Below are 21728 nucleotides of genomic sequence, written 5' to 3' on the forward strand. Positions count from 1 at the left end.
GTTCAGAAATTTAGTTTTGTTCTTGTTTGAGATCTCTTCTTGTCAATTTTTTCATGATTCTGTCTTCGTTAGAGTGAAGCCTTTATCATCAGGATCTAAGATGGCTGCTAGGGATCTGGCTATCACATCCAAATTCCAGACAGCAGAATGGAGGATGATATAAAGAAGGCCATGCCACATATTTTAAAGAAACTTACTTTTAATTACTTCTCATTGGTTACAACTTAGTTACATAGCCGTATGTACTAATAAAGGAGGCTCAAGAGTATCCCTTCAACTAGGCAGCAACATACACAACTTAAAATTATTGTTATTTTAAAATTACAGTTGAAATGTAGGACCACTCAGATGATGGAAACAAGTGACACAAAATGATAAAAAAAAAAAAGCTAAAATCTAGTGTCTTGAAAATGATGGTGGCAGTAAAACATTTCTAGAAATTATACAGAAGAAGAGTTATTTTATACATCTGTGTGAAATGTCAAAATATTTGGGGCATATTTAGTTGGAGGTCAATATTAATAATCATCTAACATATGTTGAGGGTTTTCTATGTAACAGGCATTATTTCAAATGCTTTATATCTATTGCATTATCTAATGGAGCCTAACAGATAGGTTTTATAAATGGCCTATTATATATATAAGGAAATGGAGATTTTCAGGAAGGAAGACAATTGACCAAAGTCATACAACTTGTAAATGGCAGAACCCAGCCCCACACTCATGTTTGTCAAACTCCTCAATCCAGTGACTTGCACCGTGGTTGCTCATATTAGAGTCAGCAAGTGAAACATCAAAGAGGAGAAGCTGGAGCTCAGGAGAGAGCACAGACCTGGAAATGCACATTGAAATCAGCCAGTTCTCATGAGCATTGAAACCATGAGAGTAGAGAACATGAGAGAGGAGAGTCAGGGAGGAGAGACCTCAGGCAATGGAAAGAGGAGGATGCCAAATGTTAAGGCTTGGGGATCTTCCTTCCTTCCTTCCTTCCTTCCTTCCTTCCTTCCTTCCTTCCTTCCTTCCTTCCTTCCTTCCTTCCTTCCTTCCTTCCTTCTTTCTTTCGTTCTTTCTTTCTTTCTTTCTTTCTTTCTTTCTTTCTTTCTTTCTTTCTTTCTTTCTTTCTTTCTTTTTCTTTTTTCTTTCCTTTTTATTAGAGACAGGGTCTCAAAATTTTACCCAGGCTGGAGTTAAGTGGCATGATCATAGCTCATTGCAGCCTTGGACTTCTGGGCTCAAGAACTCCTTCACCTCCACCTCCCAAATAGCTAGGACTATATGTGCATATCACACCAGGCTAATTTTTTCTTTTTTTTTTTTTCCTTTTTTTCTTTTTTCTTTTGTACAGACAGGGTTTCACTCTGTTGCCCAGGCTGGTCTTAAACTCCTGACCTCAAGTGGTCCTCCTGACTCAGCCTCCCAAAGTGCTGGGATTACAGGAGTGATCAGCTGGGTCTTTCTCTTGAAGGAGGAGGGGAAGCAGGGAAGTCACTGGAGAAAAACCAGGGCAGGATAGTGTCAGGGAAGACCAGGAGAAAGACTTTCTTGAAGATGAAAGGGACAAACAATATTTAGAACACAGAAGTTCAGGGAAAGAGAAAGTCAACTATTTGAGTAGCAAGAGTCATGCATTGATTATCTTTAGAGTGTTGAAAGAGGATGTGGGAATGGGTAGAGAAAGGTGGAAAATAGTGAATGAACTATTTAAAACTTGTATGGCAATCCTGTTGTGAATGATAGCCGATAATAGGGGTTAATATTTATTCTGTGCCTACTATGTGCCAGCTACTGTTCCAAAGGCTTATGTAACTCCTGTAACCACAACCCTATGAGGCAGCTACTCTTACTATCCCTATTTTGCAGATGAGAAAATCGAGGCAATGAGAGAGTAAGAAATCTGTCCAAGGTCTCACTGCTATTAAGTGGGAAAACTGGGATTGAAGCTTGAAGCTCAGTTTGGCTGCTGAGCTCATGCTTAAGAGTCTAGAATGTCCAAAGATTTCTCTAAAAAGTAATGACTTTGCAAAAATCCACATTTATTCTTCTGATATAAAACCTCAGATACATTTTCATAGAAACTGTTAAGTGTGCTTAATGATCATCTATTCTTCTTTACCAAAAAAAGTTGTTTTGAAAAGGAATTAGTTTGTTGTATATTTCCCATGTCAGCTTTGACAGGAAATTTTATTATTTAAAAAATAATTTAAATTCAATTTGAAGTCTTGAAGAAAAATTTACTGCATTTTTACTGGTAACCTTATTGAGAAAACAGAAAACATTGTGGACCTTAGTAAATGTCTCCAAAAAGAAAGAAGGCTTTCTGTCTTTATAGCAAAACATTTTAATAACTATGCACTGAAACAATGATTTTTTTTGTGTCTCAAATTCCTTTTTGCCTACAGGCTACTCAATTGAATGTCATTAGAATATCTCAAAGCTATTTTCACATAGTTTGAAGGCTCGCCTATCTCCTACACAGTCACATGTTGATTTGGAAAAAAAAATATATAACTGTGCCTCACAGAGTATGGGCAGCATATTGGAATCTAAGGCTTATAGATTGCCAGCCTGCTCAGCATCTCTAACCCTTTTCAGGTAACCAGATTTATTAATGCCAATGTGTGCTTTCAAAAGACTGAGAAGTGATTCTTAAAATGTTTTCACCAGGGATATCACAGAGAGGTTTTTAAATAAAATAGTCCTGTGATGTTCAAAAACAAAGACTTCTCAAAAAGTATTTATGTTTTTAGAATTGGTAATTAGAACAGGCAGATTTGAAGGGGATAGGCTTGCTTTCCACGTAGACTTATCACTTAACAAAATCATAACTGAGAATACAGCTTCATTGTATGCAGAGATGTAAGGGCATAAATGTAAAGGCAAGAAAAAAATGATAAAAGTTGATCAGAGAAAAAAGGAAATCAAAATGCCGATTTTAAAGAAAAGTGCTTTGGAGTACATTCAGTAATCATTTTTATGAAATTTTTAAATGATGATGATGTCACTGGCATGCATTGGTTTTACATACGTACTTAATGTTAGATTTCTAGTTACCTTGGAAACTCAGGATTATAATATGCTGCTGCAACAATAATAACTAATCTCTTTTAAAAGCTTTTCACATGGTGATCATCACGTTGGAGACATCCCATGTATAATTTTATTTAATTCTTACAAAAAGTCTAAGTGTTAGATAACCTGTTTTATTTATGGAAATGATGGAGCCATTCTTTGTTGTGTTTGGTAGTGTCTTTATTTTAATTTGTGGACAAGCTTGATAAGTACATAAAGTGCTTTTTTTCTGGTAAGGTGGTTGCTCTTTCAGTTTCTCTTTGATGATATACAAAATATCTTTATATAATGTATTATTTCAGTGACTTGAAATTTTTCCTTCTTCCATCCTATGTTATTGCTTTATTACATGCCATGAGAAGAAAATTTTTAAAAATGTTTTCCTCATGTTTTCTATGTTGCTTCTTAATAGCTCACCTTTGAAATAGTAGTCATTTCTGTCCTAGAAAGCTTTCTATTAACTAATGTGGTTAGTCAGAGAAGTGCTAGTGAGGGGATTATATTGTATTTGCAGCTACTGACTTACCACAAACTAAAAAATGCTTTGTCCTTTATCTACTATTCCTTTATACTTGACACATAGCACTGTCTTATTTTCTCTGTGGTAGGCTCACAACCATTCATTCATTCAACAAATATATATTGAGCATCTACTGAATGTTAAGCACTGGAGATACACTGGTGATCCAAACAGGCATCATTAATTCTTGCCTTCATGGATGATTGCATGGTGTTGGTCCCCAGCACACCTCCTAGACTGGGAAAACACATTGGCAAACTGTAGCCATCAGCTGGTTTGTTTTGCCCAGGATGAAAATTACTAAGTGTCAAACATAAAATCAAGAGAAAAGACCATCCCAGTGTAATTTGATCCACCTACAAATCTTCACCCACTCAAATAATTTTTTACAAATATATATGTATCTTCATTCAAAACAACACTTCAGTCTAAATGGTGATTGGTTCCAGAGGTTACAGAGCAAATGTTTAGATCAATTAACTTGCCACTGATTGTCATGTAACTTCTGATGAGTAAGATTTTCAGCTATTGTGGACAAGAGTCACAGGGTTTGTAAAAATCTTTTGGGTGACAGTAGACAAGGGTCAAGATTCTTAGCAACTGCCTTTCTATTTTATTTTGGAGTAAAAATATTAAGGGGAGAAACAGGAGGAAATAGTGTAAGTAAACATGGTGATATTCTGATATATCAATTAGAAATTTTTGTTCAATCTCATACATTTACTCTATCCTAAAAAGAAAGAGAGAAGTGAATATTTATTGGGTATCTACTATGTGCCAGGCCACACACTAGGGCTCTTATATGACTCTAAATTCCATTGTTTCCATTAGTAGAATTAGTAAGTAGATGCTATAAAACACCATCTTAGAGCTCACATATTACCTTGGATATTTTGGAACATAAATATTGTTTGCTAACTACTTATGGTAACCATATGTAGTCATTCAACAATAATTTCCTGTGCTTATGCTGTACTATCCATATTGAAAAGTATGTAGCTTTAGTACGCATGCCAGTGACAATTTAATTGTATTCTTTGATATTCTTTATCTCATTTCTATTTTAAAGTTATATTCCAAAATAAGCATACATTGCTTTTATAGTAAGAGAATAACAGCTGTGAACAGTGGGAAACTCAGAGCATACAGCCATATTTTGAGAATGGATACTGGAAGCTTGAGAAAAGTATTTCTCAGAGTGCAATTCTCCTGGGTAGGAACCACATTAGAAAGAAGATCCTGGCTGGCTACTGCGTTGTTATGTACTCTGTATTTCCACCCTTCTTATCACCTTCCTATAAATGTATATCTCTAAAGTAAGGCTGGCAGAAGAAGGGAGCAAACAAGGTGCAACATGAACCTAGGTTCTAGCCAGGTAGACCAGAGTTCAAATCCCATTGTCTCATGTGCTGGTTGAGCAAGTTATTTAATCTCCCTGAGTTTCATTTTTCTTACTTGTCTAGTGGACGTCATAATTCTCTTGCTGGCTTCTGAGAAATATAAAAGGTAATACATTAAATATCAAGAGCAGCATCACATAAAACTCATTAAATGGTGTCTATGTGTAGGATGAAATCTGCTCTTGGTTTAAGTGGGTTGTTTAAGGTAGCCACGGTGACAGACTATGGTTGCCAACAGTGGGAGGAATGATCTAGACCAGAGATACTTTTCTCATCTTTCTTTATGTACCCTGGCCTCTCATACAACCCTCTGATGCTGGCTTACTTCATAGATTCCTAAAGCATCCAAAGCTTTGGCATTCAGGTTCGGTTGCTATTTTTATATGTGGTATATCTTCAAAGTGACACTTTAAAGTGACAAAATTAATATAGTGTTTAAATCACTCTCATTTCCCAACAGATCCTGAAATCCTTGAAACAGAAACTCCTCCCGTCCTCTCTGAATCCTCCATACATCTAGCATAAAGCATGCAACCATTCATTTACTTAATAAACATGTATTGACCTCCTACTATGTGACAGGCATTGTATTAGGTGCTGGGGATACAGCAGGAAACAAAACAGATACATTTCCCCTGAGAGTGGCACTTATGTTCCAACTGGGGAGCCAGACACTAAAGAATTCACTGTACAATCATATAATTTGAAAGCAGCAAATACCATGTAGAAGTACAAGTGCTAAGAGAGGGTTCAACAGGAGGTTGTAGCTAACCCATGGAGCCAGGGAAGCCCTCTTTAGGTAATGATTTTATAAAGTGTGTTGTGTGTCAGAAATTATGTTAACCTCATGATGTGAATTAAAATATTCACCATGGAATCTCTGAGTTTCTTAGAGCTCGGCAGGGCAAACAGGAATTAACTAGGGAGAGAGCTGTGGGACAGCATTCAAAGCAGAGGGAGAAGATGCCTTACTTAATCTGACTCCGTTTTGAAAAGTTAACACAATAAGCCCCTCATCTTGTCCCAACCTCTAAATTTTCTATGTGTGAGAAGAAAGGAAATAACTGTTATTGAACACATGTATGTGTCAGACTTCTAAGATAACATATGTCATGCCATTTTAACCCTAATGGAGTGAGATATTATCTAAATATTACAAATAAGTAGGCTGATTATGTCTTGGTTTGCTCAATATGCTTCTATCCCAGGGGGATAATTTATAGTGCTCCCCTTTTCACTCTTGAAAGCGTTTCAGTTTGTGTGATGAATTCTATGGTCATAAATAAATGAAGCTCAGAAGGATTACTAATTTGCCTTGGGTCACCCAGCTAGAAAGTGCAGACGGTGATGTGATGCCACATCGGTGCTCTCTGATCTGAAGCCCATGCTCTTGACTCTGTATCACACACACAATTTGTTGGCTCTACTCCTGTATTCTTCTCTATGTAATTCTTCCAATCACAGTTAAGTAGCCCAAGACTAAACTGAAAGAAATTGGCTTCTGACATCTGCCTTCACTAATTCTGCTAAGTCATGTATTTCCATAAAGTACAAATGAAATGAAGCACTAAGATTAAATATGAAACATGTATTCTAAGAAGTAGTTCTTTTCTTGATATGCTTATATTTATACTTATATTTAGCCTATTCTTTATGTTGCCCAAGTATGTGGAAACTAATTTAAAATGCAGTTGCTTCTGAAATATGTGACTCTAATGACAAAACATTGGCTATCATTGTTCTTTTCTATTATATGATACCTTGTGGGCTAGAGAGGTTTGTGACTTGCCCTGGTGAGTTGAGCCTGAGTGTAAGAAGTTTAGCACTTCTTAAAGTAATCAATTAAACCCTCTTATGTTTAAGGCATTTTAATTACACTTTCTAACACAGTTTTTATCTTGGTCAAAACTGAGTAATACAGATAAAGTTTTTTTTTTTTTTTCCCTGTGGAATATGATAAAAACTTTTGAAAGCATTCTTCATATGTAAATATATCAAAAGCATGGAATAGGATGCTATTGCTTCCCCTTTTATTTTAAACAAAAAAGTCAGATTATGCCAACATCATATTATAAGTAAATATTACATTGTTTTGTTCCTTTATGGAATATACTGTCACCTCAAAGTGTGCTGGCATCACTTTATCTGCTTAGAAACAAGATTTTATGAAGTATATCATGTGTTAGAATTTGTTTCCTTTATGACATATGTAAAAATGATTCACTATGGAATCTCTGAACATTTTTTATTAAATAGTATTCCTAACTGTTTGCTACATGCCTTATTAGTACCTCTTTGAATATACTTTAAGGTCTTTCAGTAAATCTATCATTCATTTATTCAATTCATATTCCTGTGCCACTGAATATGTTGCTTGTGCAACTACTGTTAGCACAACTGGATTTAAACTTAGTAGACCTGAAATATATACCACCTTCCTTCCTTGCTTTCTAACTCAGAGAACATCTCCTGATCTTCATCTAGCTCATTCTGCTCTCTTCCCAGCCAAGACGACAAATAGAATTTTATTTAGTAATTTTGTGGAAACCCCTTTTTTCCCCAAAACTGTCTTCTTTTCATACATTCATCAAGTATTATGGCTAAAAGAAGGCTCTGTGGACTGTGCAGTTCAGCACTTCTGTCACACTGTGAGTGGGATGACAGTGTGCATTATGAAAGGAAAGGGTTCTTTGGCCAAATAAATATGGGAAACCATGGGCTAAACACAGCTTTTAAAAGGCCTTTTGACTGTGAGACTCCTCCAAATACAGGATATGGAATATACCAATTCCTAAATTTATTTGACCACAAAATCCCTTGCTCACCATTTGTCTGGCAAGGATGATATTCTAAGAAGGGCACGTTGGGTAATGCTGATCTAGAACACCATTTTATAAACAAATTGCTCCTGAGAAAATAAGTGGCTCACCCAAGACCTCACAGCTGTTTGGTAGAAAATCAGGAGACCAGAACCTATTTTTTTCCGCTTCTGACCTAAGCAACTGAACATTTCACAGCTCTGAGAATCCTGCTGTCTCTTGCTGCATGCATTTGTGGATGTGATTTACAAGACGGGATCTGATTGCTGTTACTTGCGTCCTGCGCCTTTCTTTAGCCCCTATACATTTGACTCTTTGTAAGGGCTGTGAACGCGGGTGATTTCCTATTTCAGTGAACTAGGAAACTTGAGGAGATTAGGTTGATTCCATTTTCTTCTGAACAGTCAATTCAAAGTTTACCAAACTTATCTTTTTCATTAGAAAAAGATGAGTTTATGCAATAAAGAGTTCACTTTCAGTCAAGAAGTTCATTGGACAAGTATTTATTGAGTGCCTTTACATGCTACATACTATTCTAGGTGCCACAGAAATAGCAGTAATCGAAACAAAATCCTTGCCCTCATGGTGTTTAAAATCCGATGAAGGAAGTCAGAGAAGAAACAAGCATCAGAGGTTGGTAAGTCCTTTGGAGAAAAATAACATGGGGTAAGAAGGATAGAGAGTGCTGGCAGGGGAGCAGGCATGGGGTTGAAATTTTATATAAGATAGTAAGGGATGTTTCACTGTTAATGTGATATTTGACCAGAGACATAAGGAAACGAAGGCATAGTAACCAGCTTGGGAAGAACATTGTGGAGAGTAGGATTAGCATTGAAGGTCATTGTGTCTGGAGTTGTGGGAGAAAAGGGGAGAGTGGTAGGGGTAAGATCATTGGGCTATAGGTGGTTATGAGAACTGATACTCTTGGTAACACAGGAATCTAGTGGAGGGTTCTGCATAGAGAAGTAACATAGCCTGACTTCTGTTTTAAAAGGTTTATTCTTGCTGCTATATGGAAGATATGACAGATTGGGTTCCCAGGAAGCAGGCTCTGAGATGGAGATTAGCATGCAAAGTTTATTAGGGAGTGCTCCCAGGAACTATACCTGTAGGAGATGGGAAGGAGGCAGAAGGAGAGACTGGGCTACAGGGTGGTCTCAAAGCCTAACTGACCTCATGAGGAGCTCTGGAATGGATTCCTCTCTAGAGTTGTTTCAAGCTGGAGTGAGGGGGGCAGGACTTTATATGGATGCATCAACTTGCCATCGAATGCCCCTAAGAAAGCAGAGTGATTTGGGGCAAGAGGTTTTTTTGTTTTTGTTTTTGTTTTTCCAGCTGAGAGGAACTCCTGAAGAGGACTGACAGCTGATCACAGTTATAGCACTCCCGCAGCTGGGGAATAAGTCCTTTAGCCTGAAGGGGATATGGATGGTTCATCAGAGCATCCACTCAGGAGTGAAAGTGGAAGCAGAAAGACCAGTTAGGAGGCAATGATTCAGAAAAAAGATGATGGCAGGTTCTGCTACTGGGATGTTAGAAGTAGAAGTAGTGAGATAGATTCATTTTTTTGGATTTATTTTGAAGGGACAGACAACAGGATTTACTAATACATTGATAAGCGATTCTGAAAAACCAAGAAGAAAAATATGAACTCATGATTTTTAGCCAAAGCAACTAGAAACAGATAGAAACTGTCGGAAGAGGTGAGGAAAATTTTGGGAGGTGGGGAACAACTTCAAAGGAAATGCAATTAATTCAGATTCAAATGTGCTGATGTTCAGATATCTATGAGATGTTCCAATAATGATGTTAATTGTGTGAATGAAGTCATCCAGAGAAGCCATCTAGGCTAGGGAAATAAATTGGAATTCATTGGCTTATAAATACTATTTACAGCTAAGTAACTGGATGTGATCACCAAGGAGTGACTCCTGGGCTACTTCAAAGCTGAGGGGTCAGATGGCACAAAGCACAGAGAAGAGTGTCATGGTATAGGAAGAGGACTGAAAGGAAGTGGATTGCCTAAAACCAAGCTAAGAAAGTAATTCAACAAGGAGAGAGTGAACCACATACACTTATTCCTAATGGATAAATGTTTCTTATCATTGTCTCTGTGCCTCTTTCAAATTCTACCCTGTATAGGGCTTACTCATTTCTTCTTAATATCTTGTTAGGTCAAACAGTACTTTGAGGCTTTTGGTTTACTTTAATCAAGGATTACTAATACCTTTTTAAACTAGGAGAATATACCCCAAGGAGAAGAGTAAGCAGTATAACCATATACTTATAGCAGTATATTACTTATAAGTTATAGTGGTATACTACTATAAGCAGTAATAACAGAAGTAGAAGTCTGTGTCCAATACAGATGAAGCCAAATTTAGACTGTAATGGAATTTCACATACCGTTGATGAGATGTCAGGACTCACTTTAACTATTGCACACTCGATTCTGAGCCTGTGAATCAATCAGGTTAGTCCTGATTAAGATCTTGGGAATCACCCATTACCTGAGAGACACGAATACAAACACCTGATGATTCCCATCTTGAGAGGAAAAATACCACCAAGGGTTGAGCAGAAGTGTCCCAGTGTTTGCCAGAATTAGGACCTAGGAGTGCAGAAGCTAAGAGTGAAATCTCCCTGAAAACAACCTGACATGCATTGCCTGTGCAGACTGTGTTCAGCACATGACTTGTCACCCTCCTCTGACTTCATTCGCTGCTCCCGTCACGAGTGAAGGTGTCTCCTTAATGAGACTATAAGCCATGCTGAGAACAGGTTCTAAGGCTTTATTATTTTATGTCTTCAGAGCTTAGAATCGTGACTGGCGCTCAATAGATGTTTATTAAGATAAATAAATGACACTTGTAGTACCTTCTGTTATCAAGCCCAAGGCATAAAAACAGACAAATAGATGTCTGAATAGCCTTGGCAGCTGGATCTGTTTAATCACTTACATGTTTCTTGGCAAACTTTTGTGGACTAATATCTTTTTTTTCCTCAAATTTGTTTCACATGTCAGGAAGAGAGATTATTTGTTCTGTATTATTTATTTTAAAAGCAATATCTTAAGAGTCTTTTGACTGAAAGGTATTGCAGTAGTATCTGTTTAGTAATAAGGGCGACGGATGCCTGCTTTAGCCATCAATAATGCCAGATTTTAAAGAGAATTTTGGATTTTATTCATCTATTGCAAACTTTGGCAAACTTTATTTTCTTGTGAAAAAAAAAAGATGATTCTACAGAGCAGTTTGTGTTTCTTAGTGGGAGAGAGATCATTAAAAGTTTGTGATTATAAAATACTTAAGGGTGTTGGGCAGACCATAGATTACTCTCTTTGTCTATAGAAAAGTTGTTGTAATTAGCGGATAGACTCTCTTCTCTTCTCCACCCAGGTAATTTATATGCTCTTTTGTCATCCAAGACGAGAATCCATTTTTTGACCAGGTGCCATCACTTTCTATTTAAATACAGAATGGTTTCTATAGAAATTATCCAAAATATATGCACTCTTTGAAGCTATATGTGGTTACTATCCAGATGGCTGAAGCATGCTGTTATAATGCATGACCATTTATGTGTTTTTAAGTAAAAATTATGACTTCTATTATTATAAGAAATAGTCTGTAACAGCAATTATTAGTTAATAAAACAAGGGAAAGAAAATGGTTAGAGGAAAGTTACCAATAAGACACAGAGGAAAATGTCAAAACAATACATTGATTTAATTGGTTTTCATGTTGTAAAATGATTCAAGAAAGAATCTGAACAGGGAAGAGCAGGGGCTGAAGTATTTTCTCTTCTAAATTTGATTATGCCAACTTGCATAAGTATTGCTTTATGATTTTGGGAGGGAATGAGAGAACGAAAAGATCAGAGAGGAAAGGGCAGAATGAGACATAGGAGAAGAGTTTCATAGCAGTTTGAATCCACTTGTAATAAACTGATTGACCACTGACAAAAATCTGGACTGTCACTTCTTCTTGGGGAACCACTCTAGAACTTTGGGATAAGAATGGTCTCTAAGATTTATTGATACTACCCTTTGGTGTTTTGATTTATATATCCATATAATTTTATGTCTTCCTATATATATATCTTTATATATATAAATCAAAACACCAAAGGGTAGTATCAATAAATACATATATATTTACATACATATATATTCATATATGTATATATGTGGATATTTCCATTTCTGTTCTTCACTGAATAAAGGTAAAACATCTTAACTCAAGATCTTTGATGACCTAGATTTAACCTACCTTATTTGTCTTACTTGCCTTTATTCTCGTTTATGTTATTTATCACACTAGAAAACAATACCCACAGGAGTAACATGTATTAAGAATCTGCCTGGCACAGAGCTAAGAATCTGTGGAAATCTTACATGCTAAATTTAACTGTAATCCTCACAAGAACTCTATGAAATGAGAGCTATTCTCATCCACATTTCACAGGTGAGAGGACTGAGTTTTAAGAAGTTCAGTAACTTGTCTGAGGGCCCACAGCCAGTGGATGATCTGACTCCAGGGTCCTATGCTTTATGACTTTCTGCTCTTGCTGTCCTGATAGGTGCCTTCAATCCAGCCCTGTCTCTCTGCTTGAAATAAGTGCTATTCCATCCCACCTTCATAGGCTCCCCTTCCCCATCCTTCTAAGTGCAGCCCAAATGCCACCATCTTGAATTACTGCACTCCAGGTGGCTGTAATATCGCTCTCTGAAATTCCTCTGTCTTTGCTACTCAAAGTGTAACACACCAGCTGCAGATCTGGGGTGTGGCTCCCAGGGCATCTCCTGGGAGCTTCTTGGAAATGTAGAATCTGAGGCCACATCTCAGATCTCCACAGTTAGAAAGTGCATTTTAACAAACTCCCCACGGGATTTCTGTGGGCAGTAGTTTAAGAAGAACTGCAGTATAGGGCTTTTTCTTGTTTTCTTTTTTCACTTTGTATCTCTGTTATTTGTTTACCTGTTTTATATTCTCAAACCATAAGCTTTTTGAGGGCAGGAGGGGATTACATTCTCTTTTGAGTATCCATAAATATGTGTAAAATAGAAGAAGGCACATAGTTTTTTTTACAACACGGCACTTATATTCAGAAATTTAGACTATATTCTAGGTCTATGTTGTTTGGAATAGTTTCTCCCACTGTGCTAATAGAATCATTTGTAGCAATTATTTTACTCATTATGTTTCCATAATCTTAGGCTTTTGATAACATCGAAGATGTGAAGAGGCGTAGTCTAGGTTTCTAAAATAATAATTCCTTCCCATAGCCTTTGATCTATATCTAGTCCTTTGAATACAACATTTTTCACTGCCAAAGCACAAATGTAGATATCACAGATTTGGAGAAAAATCAATACGTAGAAAATAGAAATACTGAAAGCTAAAGACTCCAATCAATTTCACATATGAAGTTTTAAGGTTTGTCTGCAGTCAGGATTCTCACTGTCTTCCAGGAAGCTTGGAATGAAATTTTGTTTTGACAAGGATTTGATTCCAAGCTTTATTTTAGGGGTGATTTTGTTAATAGCGTAACTTCAGACACTACAGATGCTCCTGTATTGTTGCTTACAATTTATATACTAAGGATAAAGTTACTGATATTTTGAAATAACTGTGTGTTTTCTAGTTCTTTATTTGAACACAGTGTTTGCATGTATTTATACCTCTAAACGTTCTCTATGAGTGTGACCAACTGATTATTGAGATTGGCAGATGCTAGGGCCCTTCAATCAGCTTCTCATTGCTACACAATCTGGCTTTTCTCTTCCTTTCACAGAATATGTAATTGGAATACATGCATGAAAGGAAAAGAGGGCAAACACATATCAGTGGCTTTTTTTCTTTTTTCTTTTTTTCACTTCTACGGATTCCATTTCAGCAGTTAGTATGACCTCTCGTGATGTTCCAAATCTAAAAATGGTCAAAACAGAAATCTACTCTTTGGAGCTGGCACAATTCCTCAATTTAGGAATGATTCTGCTTTACCTCTTTTTAGAATTTCTTCTTTCTGCGTGAGTGTGTGTGTGTTGTGTTAGTATGAGGCTCGCTTCCCACCTCAGTCACTGGTTTGCTCGCTCCCTTATGTGATGAATCAATGCTTTCAGAACAGGGGCTTCTGAGTGACTGCGGGAACAATTACTTCCAAATGAACTCGTGCATCTTATCAGGGAGCATTCAGACCACACCCCAGGTAAAAGGAAGTCTTTGCTTAATGCTTTCAGTAACTTTTAAAAGCAGTGTACGGTGCTGGTGGTATTTGCTGCACGGATGTGAGGGAGAGCTGCCCGGTGTAGATAAATTTGTCTGTATATTGAAATGAAATGCTATCTTCACTTAGAGAAAAGGGCGAGCTGATAAAGAAAAAACTGCTCATTGGGCAAAGAAAATGCTCAGGATTGTCCTTGGCATGGTGATAATGCTAAGATACCCTGTAATGCCTTAACAGGAGGCTAGAGGCCATCTGTGAGTGTGGGTGTCAACATCTGAAGGAAGATAAGTTTTAGGGAAATATAAGAAAGGAAGGCATTACAGCGCAAAACTGAGCAAAGGAGCTAGCTGTTAGCCTGTGTGGCATGGGGGAAAACAGTTTCTCAAATTATTAGGCTATCCGGTGAGAAGATGACGTTCTTAGAGATTTTGAGCATTTCAAAGCGTATTTAGAAACAGATTTTAATCCTTTTATCTCATATTTCTATGATTAAAATAGTTTCCCAAGGATAGAAACAAGGATATTTAAATAACATTGACAACTGAAAGTGTTAATTGGCAATTAACAAGTGCAATGCTGTTAACATGCATCTGTTGCTGCTTTGTGTGGAAAATGATTTTTCATCACCATAGCAATTCATTCTTAGGCTACACTGGAACTTAGCCACAGTATGCAGTAAACAGCAAATATTATTTTGTTCTCTCCTAAACAAGGGATTAAATAGTCTACTGGCTAACGTGTGGCTCTTTATCTGAATGTTGCGTTGCATAGTTAGTGTAATTTCAAATTCTTTTCCAAATGAAATTCCTTGCAAATGAGTATTAGATCCTTGCTAAGTTAAGGATGCTAGGTAAAGGCAGTGAAAAGAGCTAACATTGTACTGTTAGCTTAAAAGTGAATACCAAATGATTGCCCTTTTTGTGATTATTCTTCTGAAGATATGTATGTAGACAGGAATTTATCTCTCATCTTGTTATTCTCCAACAGTAACCCAGGAAGATGAATAAGTCTTTAGTCTTAATAGATTTCCAGTTTCTGTGTTTTCTGGAATAACATCACATATTGGTTCAACTAAAATAAAAAAATAATTGTTTCCCTATACTGATGAGGAAATTTTTTGTAGGATATGGATTTTTATTTTTTTAGGAAAATGTAACAATAAATTAGAAAGAAATAGGTTTTCTTCTTTTTGGTTGCCTTTATTGTCAGCATGTGGTTATGTTTAGAAAGTTTTTAGACAGTATTTTTGTAAAAGCATACCTTATTCATTGAAGCATCAGTTTTCATTCATACCTCATTTCTACTTTATTCACTGAAGTTATAGTTGTCAACTTTTAAAAAGTCCATAGTGTGTGACATACCAGTTGTGGAGCTGTATTTGTATCTTAGATACTTAAGTAGCATTGAATTATACAAATTGTGCAAGGTGTTTGAAGAAGTAAATTTTCGTCATTATATATGCTTTAGAGGGTAAATCTACTTACTGCTTAGGATGATTATACACATTTTTGTAACTGTAGGGTGCTTATAATAAAACCTTTCATATATTATTATTTAAATTTTATTTGGATGGAATCTAAGATAGACCTATAGTCATGACATGGCAAGATAAGGGAAGGCCTAGTTATAGAACCTGGGGACAAGGATGCAATTTCATCTCTTTACTCCTAAAGGATTATCTTTATTTCCTGCTCAAATGAAATTATGGGACGGATTATTTGAACTACTTCAGCAATTTCCTTGCCAAAACCACTCTCCTTTCTATCATGATATTGATGAGATTCGTCATGTGATGAAATGGCCCTAGAAGATAATACATCTAGAAAGTCTGTTGTATTATATACTGCTGATGAGACAAGTGGGCTCCTCAAATCTCACGAGGGATCTAGTGTTCCTTCCTACAAAATAAAGTAGTAATTTATTACTTTTTGATGATAAGGTGCCACTCAGGAATTTTGACATGGCTACAATGAGGAAATAATGACACATATCTTTAAAGGTGAAAAGAATATTGAAAATTAAAAGTTTTTAAAACCTTGTGAACATTCTTGTCTCACAGTTCCTTGATCTTCACAAGCTCAGTGCCCTTCCTTTCATATACTCAGTCTTAATGCCAAAGCCTGGAATTTAGAATCATCTGGAATTATCATACTTCTAATTATTAAGTTAGTAAACTCTCATATCATATTATGACCCCATCCATTCTCTCAAGCAGTCATCATTGTATTAACTTTGTTTCCTGAGCACAGAGACCTCTAGTTCTTTCAGCTTGAGGGTTCTTCCCCCTTACCAATACAAACTGAACTCCATGGTCAATCATTTGCTCTGCTCTCACCAGTACCCTTGATTTCCTTATACTTGCCACATCCTGCCAAAACCAGCTCCAAACATAAACTAGCAATGCTATAATGCACTTCCTCTGTTCCTGTAGTAGGCAGTTCAGCATTCCTTGAGAGACTATCAAACAGTCAAGCAAATTGCCTCACTGTTCCTGGTTTTATATTTGGACTGAGTCTTCAGTATAGACTGTCAGTAATTTTGTTTCTGGTCAACCCTCTTTGCCACTACTGTCAGTGATGTTTCAGCCTTTTAAAATCTTCCTTAAAACTCCCAGGCCACCTTGGCTAGTTCTTCCTCAGCTGGTGGATCACTCAATGTTGGCATCTGTAGGGTTCAGCCTTAAGCCTCTTATTTTTCTATTTGTGTTTACACCTTTATTGATCTCATCTAGTCTCCTGCTTTTAAATATCATCTATGCGTTAACAACCCTAGCAATTTTATCCCCAGCACAGAATTTCCTCTAAACTTGATTCACATACTCACATTTCCACTTGGATGTATATTGGGCACACAAAATTTGACCTTTATTCTCAAACCAGCTTCAACCATTGTCTTCCCCATTTCAGTGAATAATATCTCATTTCTTGCAGTTATTCAGTTCAAAAGTTTTCCACCTGTCTTGATTTTTGTGTATCTCTCATATTCCACCTCCAATTTTTCAACAAATTTTAAGTTTTTTCTTTAAAATATAGCCAGAATCTTAACACTTCTTACCACTATTACTGAAGCAAACTGCATTCAATTCACCAGTTTTTCTCCTATGGGTTATTGCAATAGACTTATAGCAAGTCTTCATAGCACTTATGAAGATTGTACTACATATATTGTGTATTTATTTGTCTACTGTCTGTTTCCCTCCACTAGAATATAAACTCCATGAGGGTAGGGATTTTTGTTCACTATTATGGTACCAACCCCTGGAATAGTGCCTAGCATTTAGTAGGCATTTAATAAAACCTCATTCAATAAATGAAAATAAGTAGAAGACAAAGTATTAAAGTGAGGGTTGGTTTTACTAGGAGCATAGTAGTAGGACTGAAGGCCAAAAAAAGGGCAGAGATGCAGATGAGTGAATACATGTGGTGTTGGGGGTCTTGAAAATACTTTTCTGATTGCTTCCATTATCTTAATGAAATAGGAAACAAAGTCATTAGCTCCAAGAGAGAATGCTGGAGAGATGTTAGAAGTTTGAAGAAAGGGGGAAAAGTGTGAAAGAGTTTTCTAGGCCAGTGGGAGAGTGAATGGGCTATGAAAGTATAGTATGATTGTTGGGCAGCATTAAAAAGCCTTCTTGAGGCTCAGAGTCGTATATATGAAGTGAGACCAGTCAATGTGGTTGTGTGGTTTCCCCCAGGCATGTTTACCTTCCTGTTGCAGAAATAGAGTAGGTAGGGGGTTAGATTTAGTGAGGGCTATAATGTACTCAAACAGGATGATAATATAAAGGAGGACAAGGGATTTGAGGGGTATCCAAAAGAGTAACTGTGGTCAGCTTGGTTTTTGAAGCTGGTTAAGAAGACAAATGTGGGAAAATAATGTGGGAAGAATCAGTAGATTTAAATCATGGTAGAGTTAGAAAACGTTAGAGTTGGACTAAGGGGATGGTATGGAGAAATAGAAAGTGATGGTCAGAGAATGAAGAAACAAATTATGGAAGGTTTGCAGCTCTTTGGCTAGGCTAGGGATATGAGAGGCAAGGAAGAGTAGAGGTCAAGGAAATACAATATTATAAAAATTATCCATTGGGATATAATACTGGGTATTATACAAAGCATTGGGTTAAGAAGAGTCACATTGAACCAGAAACTGAATCTTTAAGGAAAGAAGCATTTAATATGGGTATGGGAAGATAACTGCAACTAAAAGAGATTGTGAAGGGTATAGACTGATGACATGAGATTCAAAGCTGGAAGTTTTTAGGCAAGAGAGAAGAATAGTCTGAAAGCAGTGAAGATAAGCAAGGAGGACACCTCTTTTACTTCCAGGCCCAGTGGTGCAGGAGTGTGAGAGAAAACATTTATCATTGAAATAGAGTCATTCAGAAAGAACCATGATTTAGTTGTAACTAGAAAGTGAAGGGAGTATTTTGAAAATAAGATACAGATATGTAAGACTGTTTTAAATTGCTCACTGAATTCCAGAAGATATACAGTGAAAAGGTTTCGAGAGTTGGAGCAGGGTGCAAGATGGGAACAAAACTAGGAATGTGCATAGTATACAGGAATTGAGGGAAGACACAGAGCCCAGGGTTTCTCATGGGCACTGACACGAACTGGGTTAAAAGGCATGCTCATAAGCGCATAAGGTCTGAGCGGTTCAAGGCATAGAAAGGTGGCAGGGCTTGAAGGGAGAGGGAGTGAGGGACTTGCCAGGACATGTTATATTTCTTCTGACATAGGAATGGAGGTGGCAAGGCAGTGTTACTCTGATTAGAAGGGACTGATTTTATCATGAAAATTAATTATATCAAAAGTGATTGCTCAATAAAGCAAAGAATTGGTTTTTTTGAAAGATAAATTTGACAAATCTTTAGCTAGACAAATAAATAGAATCAGAGAATAAAAGAGAGACATTATAATTTATACCACAGAAATACAAAGGATCATAAAACACTACTGTAAATAATTACATACCAACAAATTGAATAAGCTGCCAGAAATGGATAAACTCTTGGACACATACCTACCGAGAATGAATTATGAAGAATAGAAAATCTGAAAAGAACAATCATGAGTAAGAAAGTTGAATCAGCAATAAAATATCTCCCATCGAAGAAAGGCCCAGACCTGATGGCTTCACTGCTGAATCCTACCAAATATTTAAAGAAGAACTAAGACCAGTTCTCCTCTAACTATTCCAAAAATATTAAGGAGGAGGGAATACTTCCAACTTCATTGTATGAGACTAGCATTACCCTAATGCCAAAACCAGACAATAATGCAACAAGAAAAGAAAATTACAGGCCAATATCCCTGATGAACATGTATGCAAAAATTTCAACAAAGTGCTAGTAAACTGAATTTGAGAGCACATTAAAAAGATTATTTAACAAGATCAAGTGGGTTTTATCTCAGGGAGGCAAGGATGGTTCAACAAAATATGCAAATCCATAAATCTGATACATCGCATTACCTGAATTAAAAACATAAAATGTATGATTATTTCAATAGATGCAGAAAAAACATTTGACAAAATTTCATATTCCTTCATGATAAAAACTCTCAACACATTAGGTATAGACAGAATGTACCTCAACATGATAAAGGACCTATATGACAAATCCGTAACTAACATATTGAATGGGGAAAAGCTGAAAGGTTTTACTGTAAGATTTGGAAAAAGACAAGGATGCTTTTATGTTGTTAAATGTTAAATGTTGTTAAAATGGCTCTAACACCCAAAGTAATCTACAGATTCAATGCAACTCCTATCAAAATACCAATGACATTCTTCACAGAATTAAAACATCATAAAATTTTTATGAAACTACACAAGAGCCTGAATAACCAAAGCAATTTGAGCAAAAAGAACAAAACTGAAGGGATCACACTGCCTGAATTCACAGTATACTACTACAAAGGTATAGTAACCAAAATAACATGATGCTGGCATAAAAAATCAACACATGGACCAATGGAACTGAGCATTCCAGCTGAGAGTCCAGAAATAAATCCACACACTTACAGCCAGCTGATGTTTGATAAAGGTGCCAAGAACACACAATGGGGAAAAGTCAGTCTCTTCAATAAGTGGTATTGGGAAAATGGATATCCACATGCAGAAGAATGAAACTGGACCTCTGTCATTAACCATATGCAAAACCTTTTAAAGACTTAAATGTAAGACCAGAAACTATGAAACTGCTAGAAGAAAACATAGCGGGAAAGTTCTATGACATTGGTCTGGTCAATAATTTTTTGGATATGACTTCAAAAGTATAGGTAAAAGTAGACAAATAGGATTTTAGCAAATTAAAAAGCTTCTGCACAGCAAGGGAAACAATCAACAGAGTGAGGAGACAACCTACAGAATGGGAGAAAGTATTTGTGAATTATACATCTAATAAAGGGTTAGTAACCAAAAAATACAAACAAAACCTCAAACAACTCAATAGCAAGAAAACAATCCAATTAAAAAACGGGCAATACATCTGAATAGACATATCTCAAAAGAAGACATGCAAATGGCCAACAGGTATATGGCCAATAGGTATGAATGAAAATGATGCTCATAACGAAAAAGATTGTTACTAATCATCGTTGTTACTAATTGTTACTCATCATTGTTACTAATCATCAGGGAAATGCCAATCAAAACAGTAAGATATTACCTCCCTCTTATTAGAATGGCTATTATCAGAAAAACAAAGTGTAAGTGTTGGTGAGAATGTAAGAAAAGGGAACACTTACACACAGTTGGTGAGAGTGTTCATTGGTACATTCATTGTGAAAATGTTATGGAGGTTCCTCAAAATATTAAAAATACAACTACCATATGATCTAGCAATCCCATTACTGGGCACATAGCCAAAGGAAATAAAATAAGTATATGGAAGAGATATCTGCATTCTTAGGTTATTACAGCAGTCTCTACAGTAACTAAGATATGGAGTTAAACTAGGTTTCTATCAATGGATGAATGGATAGAGAAAATGTAGTACATATACACAATGGAATACTATTCAGCTATAAAAAGAATGGAATTCTGTCATTTTCAACAACACAGATGAACATGGAGGATGTTATGTTAAGTAGAATAAGCCAGTTGTAGTTGTAGAAAGACAAATACTGCATGATCTCACTCATATGTAGAATTTTAAAAAGCTGATTTAATAGAAGTAACGAGTAAAATAGTGGTTGCCAGAGGCTGTGGTCAGTAAGAGGCAGGGGGCTTGAGGAGATGTTGGTCAAAATATATATAATTACAGTTAGATAGAAGAAATAAGTTCACAAGATCTATTGTACAGCGTGGTGACTATAGTTAATGACAATATATTGTATTCTTGAAAAATGCAAAGATAATAGATGTTAAGTGTTCTCACCACAAAAATGATAATTACGTGAGGAACTGTATTAGTTAATGAACTAGATTTAACTATTCCGAAAGTATATATATTTCAAAACATCATGTTGTACATGAGAAATACATACAATTTTCTCTACAACAAAAGTGGTTCTTATCACCTTCCCACTCTTTCCATTTCCACCACTTTACCACGTTTGTGAGCTCTTCTACATATTAGTCTATTTTCTCCAGTCTCAAAGGAGACCATGTTCCTCTTGTTGTTGCTGTAACTTATTTCACCTTCTTTCTTCAGGGTTTTGCTCCTCTTTCCTTCTCTACTCTCACC

The 21728-nt window shown here is 36.3% G+C and overlaps 1 protein-coding gene across 12 annotated transcripts in view; it reads left to right on the forward strand.

The window, feature by feature from the left end:
• MLIP (muscular LMNA interacting protein) overlaps positions 1–21728 on the forward strand; it is a 256877-nt gene that overhangs the window by 85432 nt on the left and 149717 nt on the right. For 3 of the 12 annotated variants that reach the window (XM_021937384.2, XM_021937385.2, XM_021937389.2), the window contains exon 1: positions 11985–14020. The exons of 4 other annotated variants lie outside the window; for them this stretch is intronic. In XM_021937384.2, coding sequence (XP_021793076.1) covers positions 13925–14020 — 96 coding nt within the window. In that variant the 5' untranslated portion in view covers positions 11985–13924. Of the gene's footprint in view, positions 1–8349; positions 8448–11982; positions 14021–21728 lie in introns of those variants that run through there. 5 more of the 12 variants (XM_021937381.2, XM_021937386.2, XM_021937391.1 and 2 more) reach the window with 4 other exon arrangements.

The sequence above is a fragment of the Papio anubis genome, chromosome 6, assembly GCF_008728515.1.
Source record: "Papio anubis isolate 15944 chromosome 6, Panubis1.0, whole genome shotgun sequence".
NCBI classification, from domain to species: domain Eukaryota; kingdom Metazoa; phylum Chordata; class Mammalia; order Primates; family Cercopithecidae; genus Papio; species Papio anubis.